Raw genomic sequence first — 20170 nt, 5'->3', positions numbered from 1 at the left:
GAAGACAGAGGGATAGGCAGGGAAAGCAACACTGCAGCTATTGCTGCTTGCTGCCAGCTTGGATGTGCTTTGGTGGGTACCAGAGCCTGCACCTCTCCTCTGCTGGGACCCCCCCAAGAGCACAGGCCACAGCAAAAGCTTATTTTATTAGCATAGCATAAAGATTAACGCCTTTTTTTTAAAAAAAAAAAAAAAAAAAAAAAAAAAAAAAAGATATCCCATCCTTTTCCCAAGGCAGCTGCTGTGAAAGGGAGTGAGATTTGAATAACACAACCCTGCTGCTGAGGATTTATGAATCTGTCCCTGCCCCTGTCCCAAGATTTGTTAGATATTGATTCATTTTACCTTCAACTCCAAGGTGCTGATCAGCCTGGAAAGTGAAGGCATTATTTATTATGTGTATTAAAGTCAGACCTATCTAGTGCTGAAGGACAGGTTTAAAAATCTCTGGTTTCCTTCCACCTTAGAAAACCTATTTTTAACAATCTGAACCTCACACCATCCTGTCATGGCTCTGACACTTCCTAGAAAAGTTCCTCTGGCAGGAATGGATCTTAACAGTGATCCAGAAATCATTTTGTGATAAAATATAAATGTCTGGTCACATAACTAAATTCTTATATCCATGGATAGAAACACACTGAGTATTTCCCATATGAAGTGCACCTCAAGGTTCACTTCCACAGCATTTTCAGATGCAGCTCAACAAAATATTCCTGACAAAGCACCTCTGTCCACCCTCTATCCAGATATTTAGGCTGAAAATTAAACCCTGGGACACTTCCTGAGTGACAGCCACCCACTGAAGCTGAATAAATATAAAGCTTTGGAGCAAAGTGCTACCACCAGGACTTCAGAAGCTTTTTCTGCCCTTTTTCACTTTTACAAATTCTTGGTGACATACTTGGCAATTCAGGAAAAGTAACTGTATTCAATCTGTAGCATTTTAAAATTCTGTTTTAGTCTACTGTCTACCTGGTATAGACAGGAGTCAACTACAACAACAACAACAACAACAAAAAAATACACACAGTTGAAGATGAGTTTTGTTAAAACTGCTAGGAGCTGCCTACATGGCAACTGTTTAATTAACTGTTCAATCACATTTCCAGCAGCCCATTTCGATTTGTGATTCACACTTAAAAGGCTGGCAGGACGGATGCTGAGAGATTTCCTTTAAGAAGCTGGTTAAGCCCCAATTTGCTGGATACAAGATGCACTGAGATCACTCACAAACACATTGCTCAGCTGCCAGGAATTGGAGTGTGAGGACAGGCTTGGCCAAAACAACAACCTTCAGAGGGAACCAAACCCCAAAGAAGTCAGCTCTTTCTGCCTGCTTCATTCACAGATGTCACGACACAGCTTTGATGTGTTAACTGTCCCCAGAGTGATTGATGGTGACAACTCAGAGAATGACCTGGTGGGAGCAGTCAGTCAGCACAGAAAGGACTCGGCCCTGCACCCAAATAACTCCAGAAGCAGCAAGAATAGGAAAGGAATTCTGCAAATAGGAAAGGAATTCTGCAAAGAAACACACATGGGATTTAAGGAGGTTTTAGGAATCAGCACCTAAAATGCTGCTTGTGCACAGACAATTTTAAGCACTGACATTAGCAACCCCACAATGTGGTTGGTGTCAAGTTCCCAAAACGGAAGGTATTAATCCCATTGGAAGGTCACAGCAGGAAGTTTCACCTTCCAATGGCAATATGCTAAATTCTAACTGTTTAATGGCACTCAGGCTTTTTGGAAAGAACAAAGTTGTTCCCTCATTGTCCATTTTGGTGGGTTTGGGTTGACTTTCTGGAGTGTGCAGGAGTGGCTGCACACCCTTTGCCAACCTGCCTGGTGTGGGGATGAACCTCTGCCTTGCAAAGCTGAGAATCAACAGCTCATGAACACCATGAATCAGGATGATCACAAAAGAGGGAAAACCACTTCTCCTTCCATGTACCCTCTGATTCATTTTGTCCAAGCTCAGTCCAGCAGCATCTGTCCCCACAGGAGGCAGAGGGGACTCCACAAGTGACGATGCTGGAATGGCAGGCAGGAAGAAGCCGAGTTGTGCGCTCCAGCCTCGCGGTCAAGGCCTCGTGGTGGTCACGGTGCTGCCTCTGCTCTGGCAGTGTCACTTGAAGGTGGCGTTGAAGGCCCTGCCGATGACGAGCCTGCGCACCTCGCTGGTGCCCGCCCCAATCTCGTAGAGCTTGGCGTCGCGCAGGAAGCGCCCCATGGGGTAGTCATTGATGTAACCGTTCCCACCTGCCACACAGAAAAAGCCGCAGGTCACTCCTCGTCCCCAGTTTCAGGGCGGAGGGTGGGAAAGCAGGGGGAAATGCTCTTGCACTGTGCTTGGCTCTGTCCAGCTGTCAGTGACTCACCCAGGCACTGGATCCCATCCAGGGCCACCTGTGTCGCACACTCTGCTGAGTACAGGATCACTCCGGCGCAGTCCTACAGGACAGTGACAACGGGACATTCAGGAAAGGTGTCACCTGCCCATCTCCAGTCCCTGTGCTGCCCTCATGCTGCTTTCAATCTACAGACACCTGCTAAGAACCCTGAACTACTTGATCACAAAGCAGAGGCACAGGGAGCTCCAGCAGTGTCCTTGTTACTACAGAACACTCACTGCAGGTCTGTAAAGGCCACATGAAGACAGATGAAGGAAAAAATAAAAAGTGTCCCAGAGAAGCCGGCACTCTCACAAAGGCCCATCAATCCCTCAGGAGACCAACAGGATTTGCTTTGGGATGTAGAACTCTGTGCTCCTGCTGTTAAATACTCAACATCCTCCTCTAACAGAGGTGTGGTGACAGGTGGAGGTGAGAACACCTCTAACAACTGCTACAGCATTTACAACAGCCAGGACATCTGTCTGGGCTTCCAATAAACCCCTACTGATGCTGCTAAATCTCTTGCCTTGTAGAAGGAGGCTTGCTTTTAGTTTGTGAATGAAAAAAGGTACTTTGGGTGTGAAAAAAACACCCTTTGGGTTGTGGGAACTCACTGTACAGAGGCTCCCCCAAGCTGAGGCTCTGGGACTGGAGGAATTTCCCAGGACACACAGCCCAGGCAGGAGTTGAGCTCACCTTGGCGTTGAAGTGTCCCTGGTCACAGGCTTTGGCCACGTTGTAGACATACTGCCGGCAGGCCATGAGCCGTGTGTACATATCTGCCATCTTGCCCTGCATGAGCTGCACAGCCCAAAGACAAGGGAGGTCAGTTAACGTGAGTGAGGGGGACCACCCCTTCCCCAAAATACCACAGAGAAACCACACGGGAGGAGACAGGGACCCAACAGACATGAGGGAGCTGGAGGCTCTCTTGATCCACAGACCCCTAGATATCAGCCACAGTTCCTCACCCACCAACAGCGATCTCAGGGCAGCAGGCTCAGAGGTCTTTCCACCTTCTCACCACATCATAGAATCCCAGGATTCAGTGAGTTGGAATGGACCTTAAAGTTCATCCAGCTCCATCTCTTTGTCATAAGCAGGAACCTTTCACTAGCCCTGGCCATTAATTATCACATCATGCAGACCCAGCAGGAACAGCAGGTGACCTTCTCCATGCAAAGCTCCCACAACAAAGCTGTCAGTCTTCTCAGTTTTAAAGAGAAAAGAGGACAAAAATTCCCAATTCCTTTTCTGCCTCACCTGGAAGTGACCAATTTTCTGTCCAAATGCTTCTCTGACATGCAGGTATGGAATTGCATGGTCGAGAACAGCTTGCATGAGCCTAAGAAGAGCAGAGGGAAAAGGGAAACAGCAGAACTATTAATTAATAATACTTTAAACTTTGGAAGTGCAACCCAAGGCAAAAACATTCTCATAGCTAAAGTGATATCCTGCTGTCTTTCCTACAGCTCCACTCAAACAAAGCCAAGAATAAAATCCAAAGGTGCTATATTTTCCCCCAGTGCTCATTTGGGACATCCCGTGCGAAAGTCTGAGCTTTTAATTCAGGGGACTGAGACTTGAAGAGCTTTCTCACAACCACAGCCAGGACAGTTCATGCTGCCTCTTATCTCCAGAACCTCTCAACTCAAGGAGTATCAGCCAATACCATAAAAAATGCACAGGTAAGAACAAGGAGGGGATAAAATCCTCCTCCTGCATTGTGGAAGTTGGTCTTTCCGCTAGAGGATTAGTCCAGGGAGACCACTTGGGAGGACAAAAGGATTTGTGGGGTGCCTATAATTACTGTGGAGCTTAAGGATTGAATAAATGGAGAACAAACCAGTCTATGAGTCTCTGGATGTTAAATTCTAAGGAATTGATAACACAAATGAACTGGTTATTCCCTGAGTAATAACATAAAGATACACAAGCCAGCAACTGGGAACTGAAGCAGATTTGTATCTCTGGAATTTTTTTTATCAAGACTGATAATTTCCAAAGCCTGCTCTGGAAATTATCAGTCTTGATAAAAAGAGGCTCAGTCGACACTGGCAGGCAGACTTGCAAACTTCCTTTCTGGCATTGCTTCTCCCATATCCCTTGCCCCTCACAGGGGGCTCCACAGAGATGCTTTCAAATTTGAAAACCACTGCAGGAGGAGCTGAGAGCTCCAGGATGAGGCTGAGCACATATGAGTGAGTGGTGACTGCAGAGAGGGCACTGAGCACCTCTGGGAGAAACCAGTCAAGCAGCTGTGCTGGTGCTGGAGTTCTGTGCTGGTTTAGACTGGGACACCCAGCAGCCACAGAATCTCCTTGCACCTTGCTTCCTTCCCACATCTGAGACAGCCTCTCCTCTTCTGCTGCCCCAGTAACCCAGTTCTCCATCCAGGATCCATCTTACCAAGAGCTGCAGGCCCCAAGGGATCCTCACCAGGCCTGGTGATCACTAAAGAACCCTTCTGGCCTTACAACCTATAAAAGATGACAAACCCTTACCCCAAGGGGCCCCCAGACAGCACAAGCCTCTCCAGGTCCAATCCACTCATCAGAACATAGACTCCTTTGCTCAGTGTCCCCAAGACATTTTCAGCTGCAAAGAGCAAAGGAAAAGTGGTTTATTGATGTGCAAAACTCAGACAAGCTACTCACTGAGGGCCTACATTCACTGTGGGGAGGAGCAATCTGAGCCAGTGGAAGGTGTCCCTGCCCATGGCAGGGGCTGGGACTGCATGAACTTAAGGATCCTTCCAGCCCAAACCATTCTGGGATTCTATGAAAAATGACTGAATAGCCTGAACAATTTCCTGGAAAAAAACTACTTCAGCTTCCAAAGCCAAATATCAGAAGGAGCATTAATGGCCAGAGTGCCAAGTGCGTTAACTTCCAACACTGCAGTGATGTGCTTCTCCATGTCATCATCCTCTTTCCACGAGAACATGCTGTTCCCTGTCGATGACTCCTGGGACACTGCACCACTGGCCTTTATGATTTCAGGGTGGAAGGATCCAATACAGTCAGACATGTTAGATTTCAGCTGAAACTCTTCCATTTTAGCTTTTGAAGGTCTATATGGGGAGCAGGAGAGCTCCTGGCTCTGCAAATGTGCAATCAGGATTTTTATGATTCTGGATAAGACACCTTCTCCATTTGCTCTAGAACGGCTGGAATTTTTCTATCAACAAAAATTGCCACTGGAATAACAAATACTGCTATAACAGAGGTCTCTGCTGTACTAACTTACAGGAGGAAAGGATGTCCATTTTCAGGCCCCAGCCCCAAAAGAACTCAGAAATGTTACAACAGCCTGCTGGAAAATGTCCAGTGAGAAAACCTTCAGGGCAAAGTAGGTCATCTCCATACAAGACAGGCATTCTAATGGAAACAAGTTTCTTGGGAAGCCTCAGCAAGGCTTTGGAGAAGCAGTGGTTAAGAACTAGGTCCATGAGGGTGAAAGAGCAGTGACCTAACAAAGGATGTGCTCCTTCCCTGCAATCCAGCAGATTGCATTTTTCCAGTTCCACCATCTCTCTCAGAAGCTGCCAGGGCGCAGATAAGCATCTGCAAAGCCCTCCAGGTCGCTGGCTAAACATGTGTATAATTAGTGATCCAATTTATCTGATCATGAATATAGGAAACCACCATGATTTGAACCCAACTCACCGGGGACCTTGCAGTCTTCAAAGATCAATTCACAGGTATTAGACCCTCTCATTCCCAGCTTATCCAGCTTCTGGGCTGTCCTGAAACCCGGCATTCCCTGCAAAGTCAAGGCAGTAAAAATACATTTCACATCTCAGTTCTCAGTTCAGACAGACTAAAGAAAATCATGAGAGATCAGTGAAATTCCCCTGACCACAGGAACATGTGTAGGGTGCAACGAGGGAGATAAACTGATCTAAGAACAAGATCAGGTCTAAGTGCAAGTGCAGAGGAAGCAAATGGACAGAGAAACACACACATATGAACACTGTGCACTCATTTTCCAATGCACACAAACAGCAAATAAATAAATTATTTGGAGAGCTGCCAACACAGGCTCTCCTACAGCAAGGGTTGCAAGCTCTGCCAGTAACTGAACTATTCTAATAATGAAGTTACGTCCATCAGAAGGTTTACTGATCTCAGATTTTATTTTGTTAAAGGTTCCTTTCCTGTCTGAAAGGCAGAAAGCAGTTTGTCTTTAAGAAAGAGGCTAGCAATTATGGAAGGAAAACCAGCTGACCTCCAAAAGAGGCAGTTAGGACGAAGGATTCTGCTTTAACACCCTGTGGGAATGACTAAACCTACCCTCTCCACGATGAAGGCAGTTATGCCTCGGGAAGCTGGGACAGCGTTGATGTCGGTTTTAGCGTAGACGATGAGAACATCCGCATCCGGCCCGTTGGTGATCCAGAATTTGTTCCCATTCAAAACAAAGTAGTCTCCTGGAAGCCAAGAGATGAAATCTGTTAGCTCATGACAGCAACACTGGTATTCCCACTCCATTTATTCCCTACACAGGCTTCCCAGAATCACTTAGGTTGGAAAAGACCCTCCAAGATGGTTGAGTCAAACCTTTGGTCCATCACCACCTTGTGAATCAGAGCATTGACTGCAAGGTCAAATGTTCTTTGAACATTTCCAAGGATAGGGCCTCCAGCACCTCCCTGGGCAGCACAGGACAGGCTTTACCTTTCTTGTCTGCTTTCAGCTTCATGGACACAACATCAGACCCAGAATTTGGCTCGCTCATGGCTAAGGCTCCAATGTGCTCCCCGCTGATTAGCTGGAAGAAAAGACAAATATTAGCAGAAGATGAAGACCAGCAGCATTGTTTGTGTTCCCTTTTTAGCCCCCTCTCCACCTGTTTTCCTGCACTGAGCCTCCACAGTTGCTGCTCTCTGCAAGGACTCAAATGAGAGCTGTTGTTCCCAGCACAGCCTGAGCAAGGAGCTCCCTTGTGCTGCGCTGAGGGAACAGAACCAAATCCCAGTGGGATGAGAAGGGTGACTCAGCTCTGTCTGAGCTAGACAAGCACAGCCCTGCTTGCACAACACATGAGGAAGGTGCCAAGGAACCATGCAGGCAGCCATATGCCTGTCCCCACATCCTGCCTGGGCTTTCTGCTGCCCTTTTACACAAACAGGAGCTGGTGAACACAAAAGGCCAACAAAGGGGTGAAAAGGGATGAGAAAGTTCTCTGCAACATTCTCATAGCCCAGTCCCCCCACACTCACCCCCCAAGAGCAGCAGATGGACCCTCCTCCTGTGCCTGCTCACACCAGGCTCTGGCAGAGCTGTTGCTCCCATTTCACTGTTATTTCATTCTGCCCTTTTCTCCTTGCCTTATTTTTTCCTCCCTGTGTACTTTCATCTATCTTCTCCTCCTTTTGATCTCTACTTTTTTTTTTTTCCTTTTTTTTTTTTTTTTTTTTTTTTTTTTTTTTTTTTTTTTTTTTTTAAAGAGCAGACTCAATCTTAGGATATGCTCAACCAATTCAATCCATCAGTGCATTGCTACAGAAATCCCCAAGTGCTCAAATCTAGTTAAGCACTTTAAGTGCTCTGTAAGGAGCCAAAACAAGTCAGAGCTGAAGTGACTTCACATCCCATTGAAAGGCAGAGAATGAGGCATGAAAATACACCTGAGGAAGGAGGACAATTCGGGGTTACACACTTGCAGGCTGCACAGTGCTTTGAGGAAGTGACACTGTACTTTGCACGTCGTTTAAATCAAGTTCCCTATGCTGATAATTTCACTGATAATGTCAGTAGTTGGGATTCAATGTGCTCATTGTTTTTACATGCATTTAAAAACTGAAATCTAATTAATGCATTTATGAGTTACAACATCAATGCCCCAAGTGATGATGAAGCTTCACATGTAGTTAATTACCAGCCAAACCAAGCATTTGGGCAGTGAGCAATAGAGAATATAAAATAGGAAAGCAGTGACTTCCACTCAGAGATCTCAAAATTATTTGGGAATTTGAAAGAATATTCTCCAGTGTCACCTCAAAGCCTCCCTTAGTAACACAGCTCCAGAGAGCTGGGCTGTGCTGCCTGCAGACAAGGACCTGAGCATGTGATGAGGTCAATACGGATTAACAGGAAAAAAACTGAATAGCTGAAAAAGGGCAAGTTTGGTAAATTCAGTATTTCTTAAGCTTTGGTCACTGAAATCCGCTGGTACTTAAGATGTCATGCTTGCAGCCAGAACCCAATGCTTTCCAGTTGTCCCTCCTGCAGGCCAATACCTTGGGCAGGTACTTGTGCTTCTGGGCCTCGTTGCCATTGCGCACGAGCTGGTTGATGCACAGGTTGGAGTGGGCCCCGTAACTGAGTCCCACTGATGCTGATGCCCGGGAGATCTCCTCCATCACCAGCACGTGGTCCAGGTATCCCAGGGCAGATCCACCGTATTCCGCTGGGAAAAGAGGAAAAAGCTCATGTTACCCACCACATGCACAAGATCCTGCTCAGTATCCAATGAGATCCAGGACTCAATAGAAAGGTTTTGGGTTTGACTGTTGCCAGTCCTGAGCTGGGCACTTCTGGCTTTCCCCATCCTCTCTGAATTTCAGTTTTCTCATCTTAAAGTCACAGTGATATTTTGTCTTCAGCATAATCCGTAATTGACCCAGTTTGTACGTAGAACATGCACAAGGACGCATCTTGAACATGCTCATGACATTGCACAATAAAGACTCCTTCTTATCAACCTTAGTATTACTACAAAGATTAGATCACCAAGTTGCATCCTCCTTAAGGTGAGAACAAAGGAACACAGGCAAAGTTTGTAAAATCCACGTTATGTTTGCCCCTTAACAAGTGAGGAATTCTCAAACTGCTCAAAAATGTGGCACTAAGGACTGTTCTAAGCCCACATATGTGCAGGACACCAGAATTTTGATGAGTGGCCAACTGAGAAGGAGAATGATCCGTAAACGTAATTCATCAGTGACAAGCATGTAGATTTCAAGAGAGGATGAAGTAAGACAGAGCAGCACTGGGAGCCCAGCTAGGCATCTAGAGTTGAGCCTAAAACTGATAGTAAAGATTAAAGTCACACAGTGGAACAGGGAGAGAGAAGGCAGGTAAAGAGAGAAGGCTGAGAAATGCATAACGGCCTTGAGGAGGCAACAGCCTACATAAATATACACACATGTACCTCTGAACACATTTATATACACACAAATACAGTCACCTCCCAACCTAAAAGTTTTGTTCCCCAGGTAGGAAGCAAGTGGTTGCACTGCTAAGTGAAGCACTACAACAGGACATGAACGCTGAGAAGCAGCTGGGGACATAAACTGGGAGCACTTACTTGTCATCAATGTGAAGGCTGCAAGCAAGAGCAACAAGGGTAAGAGCAAATCTTTGGGTGTGCTGAGAACGACCAAAGCTCCAGGGGGCTGCTGTCCCAAATTCCTCAAATTAACACCACAGCCACTGGCACCACACGCAGCCTTTCCTCCCATGTCCCTCATTTTGACTCCTGCCTTTTGTCTGCCGGGCCCTTTATCCTCTAAAATCTTTTCTCTCTACCACAAACACAAGTTCAGGGGTTTGCTATCAGTATCCTAAAAGATGGGTTTAACAATTTCTCACATATGCCAAAACGAGAGGGCTTTTAATTAATTCCTATATAATAGCTGGGTTTGGTGCTTTTGGTTCAAGAAAGGTGAGGTAACCATGAGCAGCACAAATCCAGGATTGCTTTACACTGCAAGAGGAACAAGAAAATGATCCTGACAGACATCTCCTCATATCGCACAAAGCATGGTGTGATTTCAAATGATGCTGCCCTTTCAAAGCTACTCTTTGCATATGACATGCCTGTATTATCATTCCATAGAAACTACATATTTACATTTCTTCACTTTGCACTTCATAAAACAAATGGAAAATTACAAACACCACAGATATCTTAGTTTTTTAAGGAGAAAATAAACAGCACTGTTATTCAAAATGTTCCCTTAATAGACTTGATGCATCGGAGCCCAAACGTGTAATTAATTGTGTACACCCTCCTAAGATTCCACACAATTGTCACATCCTAAATCCCAGTCTCCTCCAACAAAACCAACGTCAATAAAGAAACAAACAACTCCACAATTCAAAATAAAGCAAAAAATCCTGGGTGTAGGAGGGTTTTAGAGGTAAACCTTTGAGGAAATCAAGAAGGACAGGACTCATGAGGGGATGGCTTATTTATAGTGTGGGAAACTGCTGTAAGCCTCAGGCACAACATCAAAGAAGAAAGAAGGTAAGAGTGAGGAAAAACAGGAGCAGCAGTAAATGGGGAAGAGGAGAGAGAGAGAAAGCAGAAATGCAGAATCTTTCAGCGCTGAAAGCGAGGCGGAGGCATTATTCCGACGCATTGCTATTCAGCTGGATTCTGCAGAGCCTTTGCACAGCCACATCTAGAAAACAGACTTTTCCATGGGGAAAGAAAGGCCCCATCAGCCGCTTTTCTCCACTAAGGGCTTCTCCTCATTACCCTGCCTTGGTGCATTCAGCACAATCACACTCGTCTGTAACACTCATCACAACACTTTTTCACTAACCTGCACGAGGCTGAATAAGATTTCCCCTGATTTTTTTCCGACTGGTTGGCTGTGGTCAGCTCCCCATTAGTTATCACAGCTTTTCAGGGCATTATTTTAGACCCTTCAACTTCTCCCATTACAGATGGATGTTTGTTCTGGGATACTTTTATCTCTACCTCTCCTCCTTCAAAACTTGTTTCATATTAGAGAAGCAGAAATACGTTTGAGCTACATATGTTACATCTGGAGAAACCATTTCTGAGCAGCGTTTTTAAACTGTGAAAGGCATTTTGTCTAACAAGGAAAAAGGATTCAAAGTCAGAGAAGAAAAAATAACAGTTGGGAAAGAGTTCTTTAAAACATAAAGATAGGACAAAATGGATGCCACACGACAGACAAGGCTGTTGTGAACTGGAGAGTTTAAGTAGTCTCTCTTTTGTTTGAGGAATCACCCACCAGAAGGTAAAAGATCGGAAGAGACTTACCAGGGGCTGTGATCCCCAAAACTCCCAGCTCTCCAAGTTTCTTCCAAAAGTCCTAGGAATACAGAACAAGAAATCAGCCCAAACTGGCAGTCTGGGCATCAGCATAACAAGTTTCCCCAGGTAATTCACTGGACACATCCATTTATCTGTGAGATATTACAGGAATGAGGCAAATACAACCCTAATACCTGTTTCTCCCGCAGTGCACCTCCATCCTGGGAAGTGAGAAACCACACAGATTCAAGGACACAAGTTACGCTACACATGGGAGGAGTTTGTGGAATTGAGTGAAAATTCACATGCTGAAATTTAATTCTGGAAGGACACCTCCTAATATTTAACTCTTGCCCACTCTAAGGAAAATGTTTGTGTAATAGTATAAACTATCCCTTACTAAAACCCTGGAAATATGAAGTGTTGGTATGAGCTGGCACTCTTCCAGTAAAACAAGAGCTGGCAACTAAAGCCAAGGAAGCTGCCTTGGGGGAAGATTAAAAAAAATGGGAATGTTACAGCCACGATAAAATGCAGTGGCAAAGGATGTTGTCACCAGGGGGCCCACACGTGTCCTGATGGTGCCATCTCCCTGCTGCTCCTTTCTTCTGCTGCGTGGTGGACACATAGGTGAGCACTCCTCACACGGCCTCAATGTCCAGCAATAACTATCAGGGAATATCTCCAGAGACTTCAAAAAGTATCATACAATAGCTCTGGATGACATCTGGAATGCCAGGCTAAATTTATACACTTCACTTCAAAGCTGCACATACATCCCTGGAAATGTCAACATCAGAGCTCTGGGAAATCCTGGCAGATGTTTAGAGCTTTTTGAGTCTTGTGGAGCTTATAAAAACCAATAGTCAGCTCTCTCATTTCCATCAATCCAAGCACCCCGTGGCATAGAATTTGTTGGGTTTATTAGAAAGGCAAGTTTCAGCTGAACAGTCAAAACTCCACATTTCAGCATTTGCACACAATACTTTCACAGCAAATCTGAGAGGAAATTCATGTCCAAGAAAGGGACTGAGCCAGGAGTATACAAAGCACATGGAGGGGAAGGAGCCAGAACAGACAGTCAGAAATCCCACTATAAGAATCCAAACGAGACCATGATCAATCTTTATTATGGCCGTTATCGCTGGGTTCTGCTATAGCTTGCTGAAAGTTGGTAACAAATGATAAAACAGGAAATCAAGAAAAGGTTTTCTCTGTGGCTTTTAAGTTTGAAAAGTTAATGCACATGTTCCTGTGGTGTGGCTTAGGATTAATGTAGAGATCAAAGCCCAGAGAGGCTTTCAGAACCACACATGAAATACTTGCCCGCATGCCTTTGAATTCATTTTCCTGGTCAATCTGTTGGGCCTTCGGAGCCAAATGCTCTTGGCAGAACTTTGTCATGGTCTGTCTAAGCTGGGAAAAGAGGGGAGGAAAAACACATCCGTTACATCTCAGCAATATATTGTTGTCTTCTTCTCCTGGATCCTGACAGAATTCCTTCACCAGGCCACTCCAGCATCCCAAACCCTGAAGCACAAGACCATAAAGAAATCCATAGGTCAGGTTACTGGCTGAAATGCCACATAAAAGGGTAATTTCTTCAGCCTTTTTAAAAGGAGCTGATGTACTTTAGTCCCTCTCAGTATTTAACTTTAATTGTACCCTGACATGAGAGAAGGCTCCTGAACTCCTGCCTGCACTGGGGTTTCAGGAATATTTTTGGGCAGGGAACTTTGGAAGCTGATGAACTGAGTTTACAATGTGCTAACCCCATCCAGTAGCTGTTTACAGCATCATTTAATTCTGTACAGATGCCTGTAATAAGCAGGGACACCAAGTAAAACCTGTTTGTGTGTCTAACTGGAACTACATTATCCACCTTACTACATCTACACTGGGGCAATTTGATAGAGCCAGGAATGTTCATTGATCCAACTATTAAAAACACAAAATATTTTTCTAAATTTTAAACCCTGAACACTTACATAAATGTATGCCACAGAACTCTATACACATACTAACAAAATACATACAGTATCTTAAATATTTTTATCAGGAAGATTTAAAATTTTGGTCTGGATCATATGGTAAGCTTTTTTTCCAGAAAGACACCCCTCTATCTTTCTCTGAGGCCCCAAACCTAAGTATCCTCTTTTACACAGTTGAGAAGATATGTTAAATTTCCAGAGTCACACTAATGCTGGATTCCAGTACTACCAAACAAGCTTTCTCCCCATTGCTGGATTTAGAAACTTAAAAAAACAGCCCAAAAGCCATTAGATATATTTCCACTGTGACAAAGCTGACTGCATTACACTTCAGCAAAAAGCTTAAAATAAATTAAAAAAAGCTTAAAACTGTAATTAAAAAAAATCTTTAGCAATTAGAGACTGAGGATAGACTCAGGCAGCCCTGATACCCCAGACCAGTTTATAACAGTTATATTGCTTTTAATTCACAGTTTCACTAATATTACTGAAGATTATTTCTGATCTTTTTTTTTTTTTTAGCTTTTCCACCAGACAGACAGGAATGAGGAACATTTGACACTTTCTTTTATATCTGCTGCATATAGAAGTACAAAGAAACATCAGTTCGAGCTGATAAGGCCACAAACATGAACACAAACGTGGCAAGGAATAATTCTGTAGCAAGAAAGAAGAACAAGTAAGTTTATTTTGCACATCCATATGCTTGCACCATCAGAACTATCTGGGAAGTGAGGCTGAAGCTCCAGTGTTTCACTGGCAGGAGCCTGTGTGGAGCAGCCGTGGAAAGACACTGCCCTTCACTCCAAGCCCTGGGGCAGAAGGGAATGCATTTGGAATGGTCAGCACTTGGCTGCTGTTGCACACAGAAGAACACAGCAAAGCTAAAGATCATAGAATCCCAGAGCATTCCAAGCTGGAAGGGACCCACAAGGATCATCAGTCTGTTGGAAATGATCTAACTTTCCTAACTAATTTTTCATTAGCTGTTTTAATTAATTGTAAGCACGCCCGCTTGTAGTCAGCACTAGTTTTCTTTTTCACAGACACTTATTGATACTTTAATCATTAAATCACTAAAACCTTAAGTTTGGTAAAACTAATCCTGAGAAGCTCCAATAAACAAAGCCTGAGGGAGCTGAAGATTGGACACGTGGGATTTTATATTTATGGCCCTTCAAAGACATGTTGGAGTAACCAGAAGACACAGAGGAGACTGAAGCCTAGAAAGCTGGAAACTCCCCATTTGAAAAAAAAAGATAAAAAGACTAAAGAAAGTGGGCCAGATTAGCATGAAGAGTAGGAAATCAATAACCAACAGAGGACAGAATACTAATTAATAAAGGGAATGATGCAATTTAGAACCCATAAATATTCATTTGTTTGCTAAAAATGTGTAAGTGAAAAAGCTTCATGTCTTGGGTTGGTGTGGAGGTCAGAACTTCGTCAGTCACACAAACACCTCTTGGTAAAGTAATGCCTTACTCACTAACACTAAAGACAGTGTTAGAGTCTTATTTTTCCCAGCATTTTCAGCGGTTCTCAGTAACAAGTCCAACTCCCTGCCCAGGAAACCCCAACAATCTCACCCTGTGCTTGAGAGCGTTGTCCAAATGCTCCTTGAGCTCTGGCAGACTTGGGGATGCGACCGTTCCCTGAGGAGCTGTTCCAGTGCCCCATCACCCTCTGGAGGAAGAGCCTTTTCCCAATCTCCAGCCTAAACCTCCCTTGACCCAGCTCTTGCCCTTCCCTGGGTTCCTGTCACTGGTCACCAGCACACAGATGTGTTGCCCCTTAGAGGAAAACCATAACCCGCAGTGAGTTCTAAGAATCATCCTAAATCTTCTCGCGCTCCATTGGGCAGGAGCACAAGCTGGCAGCGCTGCAACACTTCTCACGGGAAGACGTGACGTCCACCAAAAGCGAACCGAAGCGTTTCCGTGACGATGGCGTGTCCGACGGTTGTGGCCGCTCCGACAGCCCGCGGACGCAGGGCCCGTTGGCTCAGGCGGCGCGGGGCCGGCGACTCCCGCGGGCCGCGTGTCCGTGGGTGCCGCGCCCCCGCCTCGCGCGCGGGGATTGGGCGGCCCGCCCCGGCCGCGGCCAACCGGCGCCCGCCCGCCCCGCCGCGCCCCCGGCACGGCCCGGCCCGGCACAGCACAGCCCGGCACAGCACAGCCCGCCCGTACCTGGCGCTGCTCGGCGCTCAGCCCGTTCACCGTGTCGTCCACGGCCAGCCCCGCGCCGCCGCGCCGCGGCACCGCCAGCGCCCGCCACCGCCGCGCCCCGCCCGCCGCACGGCCCAGCGCCGCCGCCGCCATGGCCGCTCCCCGCCGCAGCCCCGCGCGCAGGCGCGGCCCGGCCCCGCAGCGCCCCGCCCCTCGAGAGCCGGGAGCGGCGTTATTGCAGCGCCTTTAATGAACTGAAGCCGCCGACGCCACAGACCGGAACGGAGCGGCGAACGCCCGGCACGAGGCCAACCGGCCATCGCTGCTGCCTCAGCCCCCCGTCCGTCCCTACCCCGCCGGGGGGCAGCGAGCAGCTTGGCGTTCGGATCACCGAACACGGAGACTAGGCTTGACAAACAGGGACCACCGAACTAGGGGTGAAGAAGCAAAAATCCCAGTCCATCCTCGTGTCTCACATTGCCAGGAGCTCCCCCAGATCTTCAAGCATGGCTGTGCATTCCTTAATTTGAACTTGGAAGTAGGACTGCTTCTCCAGGGCACGCTGGTTTTCCTCTTGCGCTGATTTCAACTTGGCCATCGCAGCCTGTGGAGAAGTCAGTGCACACCACGTTTTACTAACGCCAGAGTATGGAACAGAAACGCCAAATCCTAAAGAATCTGAGCTCTTCCTCCTAACCTAAGATAAGTCTGTGATTTCTTTTACCTAGGTTGCTTGTGGAAAATGTAAATTTATTTATGACCAAAGTTTAGGAAGTCTCCCATAACGTCATATTTTAGGTCTTATCAAACATTGTAGAACTATAATTTAACGACTGTTTTGGTGTATATATAGGTAATTATTGAGGCCACTCGCACTCACACTTCCCTGCTCCCCCGGAGGTTACCCAGGGTCATTGCTGGGCCACTGCTCTGCAACACTGTCCAATTTAAATCAAGTGCTCTGACTTCCAGAATAACAACCAGGCTGGGGGATCCCTCCATTTAAAAGGGGAGTAACAGTTTCCTTAACACATGTCTTTACATTACAAGAGAAATACTGCAGGTTTTCATCTGGTTCATGTGGAGAAAGGAGGATTGGGAGGAGTAAAATAACCTCCCCGAGGGCCTGGGCCTCACTGCCTAGTCAAGTCAGTCTTACCTCAAGCATCTCCTCCTCTTTCTCAACTGTGTGACAAAATTGCATCAATTCTTCTGTGACCTTCTTAGTCAGCGTCTGAAGAGTCAAAAGGAAAATTATCTTTAATAGGATGCAAATAAATGTGAATCTCAGCTGTTTCAGCATCAGGAGAGAAGGGTAGGGGCACACAGACCCCTCAAAGGTCACTTCAAGTTTTCCTTACTGCTGTCTTTTCCCGACAAGCATGAATCTCTTCTTCCTCCTTTATGCTGTTACCTGTAAGTAATTCAGGAGCTGCATTAATGAACCTCTAATACACACATTACTCAGAGAACAAATGGTTTTTCAAAGTAACTTTCTACAGCAAGAAATAAAGTTAGTTAATTCAGGCCTACTACTCTTTCTCTTAAGCCACAAAAATCTCCCCAGACCCGCCAAACCCCGGAATTCCAGCACTAATCTCTAAAAAAGGAAGCACAGTCCAAATTTCTTATGAATAGTCACAACAGAAGAAAAGAAAAAAAAAAAAAAAAAACACCAAAAAAAACCAAACCACATTCTGGAGAAGGAGTAGCAGGATGTAAGCAAAGTGCAAATTCCTTACCAGGACTGATGTTTTTGCTTTCTAAAATCATCATGCATGTCTCCTGAATTTTCTTGAGCTTCTCAACTTCACGGACCAGCCTCTCGTTCTCCTTCTGTAACACCCGTAACTTAATCGTGCCCTGCCATTAACACAGGTTGAACGTGAGGCAAGTTTCCAAGGAGATTTTCTTCTTAGTAATATTGACAATAACAACTTCACAAGTGCTGCACTTGGCACTGAGAATCAGACCTTGTCTTCTGTCCCTGTCACCACAGCAAATTAGGCTGTTGCAGGTCCTTGCTCCTGCTTCTTGACAGGATTAATACATTTATTACATCCACACATCAGAGCAATTACTAGAAAAATTTGATCATGGAGGAATTCCTTTAAGGCAGCTCTAGCTTTTCTTGTGCTCCCTCCCATTTATATAAATAATGCACTCACTGAGGAGCATAGAAACATTGTGAAGAAAAGGGTGTCATCTCTTTAAGGCACAGCATTATTCCCTACACAATCCAGATATTACCAGGCAATTGGATAAGCTGAGCAACCTCCCAAGTTGAATGCAATTCTCCAAGAGGATCAATAAGCATGTGGATTAGGGTGATCTGGCTGATAGTGTCACAAGCTTTGGGAATATTTCATAGGAGGTCTCAGAGGCTCTTTAGAAAATCAAGCTGTGAGATAAGAGGAATGATCATCCCACAGACTGAGAACGAGAAAACAAAGTGAGATTTTACAGCTGTACATTACCAGGAGGCCTGCTCTACATGACAGAAGTAGTACTAGACATATCCTAGAGTTATCTCTGAGAGCCAGGGAATAATGAAGTGCCAATTCTGGATCTACACCTTCTGATTCCACAAAAACAGATCTGTTTGAAACAGAAGTCCCTGAACAGTCCCAGCTCTCTCAGCCTTTCCCCCACTCCCTTAACCATCTCTGTGGCCCTTTCTTGGACTCTGTCCAGTACATCCATATCTCCTTTGTACCAGGAGCCCAGAACCAGACAAAATATTCCCAGATTAGCTTCCCCAGAGCTGAGCAGATGGGAGAAACAACTTGCAGAAGAATACAAGGACATTCTGATGAAGACAAGAAAACAAGCAAGACAATTCTTAACAACACCCTCTATGGATCAGAACATAGAAATTACTCAACAATTTATTTATTTTTCTCCCCTATCCTTACCTCTCCTCTTGCTAGTCGTTGTTTGAGTGTTTCCACCAACTGATTCTTGTTTTTCAGCTCTGCCTCTAGCTGGTGTCTGCTGAGAGGGCTGTGGAGTTAAAGAGCAAAGACTCAGGGGCTAAAAAAACCCAGTGTTGCACATCTCCTAATCTCACAGATATGCCCCTTTTTAAGCGTTTGCTTTTGTTTCTGACCAACAGATTTAACCAGCAAACTTGGCAGAAAGCTGCACACGGGGGAGAGCTCCTCATGACCCTCTGCAGAGGAACATCACAGCACCAGGACAACTACCAGAGATGGGAGGGACAAACCGTCTTGCCACTGTCTTCTTCGAAACCGCTTCAACTCTCTTGTCAGACTTAGGCAACCTTGAAAGGGAGATAAAATACAATTAGCAGAGGACTACTATGTCCTTGCAGGTCACCAAGACTATTAGCTTGACAAAATGTGCAATATGAGCCATCTTTAGGACGTCTGCCCAATAAATCCAGCAATATTTTGCTTTGATTTACCCTTGGTTCGCAGCCTTGAAGACACCGTCCACTGTAACGTTTGAGGGAAAGTTAAGGTTGGGAACCTTGCTGAACTCTGGCTCTGATGTTTTGCTGACACATTTTCTCTTTGAAGGGAAAGCCATTTGCAATTCTGCAAGAAAAAGGCAACTGTGAAAACGCCACGGCCTAGAAGTAACCTCCTTTAAGGTCTCTTAAGCCTTTAACTTGAGGTAAAGCACTTATATCTGGCTAAAATGGAGACTTTAAGGTAGAAGTAACTAAGAGCAGTCCTTAAGTCTTACCCAGGATCAAGGGTCCAGAATAAGCCACGAATAGGTCAGATGTAAGACAGTGTTAAAATACAATTACCAGGCTAGCACTAATGAGAGTTTTAAATGATAATAAACAATAAAGAAGGTCTAAACATCAAACAGACATCACGTCACAAGGTTGTTGTTCAATACTGGAAGCAAAACAAACACAGCCCCACGTGAAACTCTGTTAAGAGACCTCCATATTTTGCTATGAGTGAATAGCTACTAAAACAACATAGCAAAGTGGCTTTTTATGTAGAATTTATTTCTCTTAAATCACGACTGTTTGAGTATATAAAGCTTTGTTCACTCAGTGGGTTTAGAAATTGCTTTTTCTCCCCCGAGTTTTTTTCAAATGATAAACCCATGAGCACATTTACATTGGAGCAACGCGGAGTTTCCACCGATACAGCCCAGCTCCCATGTTCTTATCGCTAATCCTAAGTGCCTCCCGCTTATAAAATGCTATAAAGTGCTGTAAGCAGCATTTAAAGATTTAGAAAAGTAAGAGACTGTGAATGAAGCATCTTTCACATCAACAGACCGCTGCCTTCAGCCGGTGGAGGGTACACACAGCAGGCTGAGCGTTAACCTAAGTCCTAAATACGGACAAAACACTGGAATAAAGCTTCCGACTATGTTCTAGCACAGCCACTACGTAGGCAGGCAGCGTGGAGCTGCACCCCTCGGCCGAACCCCGCCAGCCGTGCCCCCCGGGTGTCCCTCCGTGCCCCGCACTCACCTGCGGTCGGCTCTGGGCGGTGGAGGCGGCCGTGCACGGGGATACGGGAGAATCGCCCCTCCATGGCGGCCGCGCTCCCCTCACGGGTTCAAACCGGACCGCGCGGGGACGGTTGGGCGGGTGGGCGCA

General features: G+C 45.6%; 2 protein-coding genes across 3 annotated transcripts; both read right to left on the bottom strand.

The window, feature by feature from the left end:
• Positions 1-359: 359 nt before the first annotated feature.
• Positions 360-16125, bottom strand: IVD (isovaleryl-CoA dehydrogenase). 2 transcript variants are annotated; one of them, XM_066320670.1, is made up of 12 exons: positions 16053-16125; positions 12744-12833; positions 11424-11475; positions 8644-8813; positions 7079-7172; positions 6695-6831; positions 6068-6164; positions 4904-4997; positions 3663-3744; positions 3096-3200; positions 2385-2457; positions 360-2265 (listed from the first exon to the last, which is right to left on the bottom strand). In XM_066320670.1, exons 2-12 carry the CDS (start codon positions 12819-12821, stop codon positions 2132-2134), a joined length of 1116 nt encoding a protein of 371 aa, XP_066176767.1. In that variant the 5' UTR covers positions 12822-12833; positions 16053-16125; the 3' UTR covers positions 360-2131. The 2 variants fall into 2 exon arrangements, with proteins under 2 accessions (XP_066176767.1, XP_066176766.1); XM_066320669.1 differs by lacking the exon at positions 16053-16125 and adding an exon at positions 15598-15729.
• Positions 15805-20149, bottom strand: KNSTRN (kinetochore localized astrin (SPAG5) binding protein). The gene is made up of 8 exons (XM_066320671.1): positions 20042-20149; positions 19004-19136; positions 18803-18859; positions 18492-18579; positions 17319-17439; positions 16938-16990; positions 16736-16810; positions 15805-16180 (listed from the first exon to the last, which is right to left on the bottom strand). The coding sequence occupies exons 1-8, from the start codon at positions 20103-20105 to the stop codon at positions 16049-16051; spliced, it is 723 nt and encodes a 240-aa protein (XP_066176768.1). The 5' UTR covers positions 20106-20149; the 3' UTR covers positions 15805-16048.
• Positions 20150-20170: the final 21 nt, after the last annotated feature.

Source organism: Sylvia atricapilla, chromosome 6 (assembly GCF_009819655.1).
Source record: "Sylvia atricapilla isolate bSylAtr1 chromosome 6, bSylAtr1.pri, whole genome shotgun sequence".
NCBI classification, from domain to species: domain Eukaryota; kingdom Metazoa; phylum Chordata; class Aves; order Passeriformes; family Sylviidae; genus Sylvia; species Sylvia atricapilla.
This window is presented reverse-complemented; position numbering and strand designations above follow the sequence as displayed.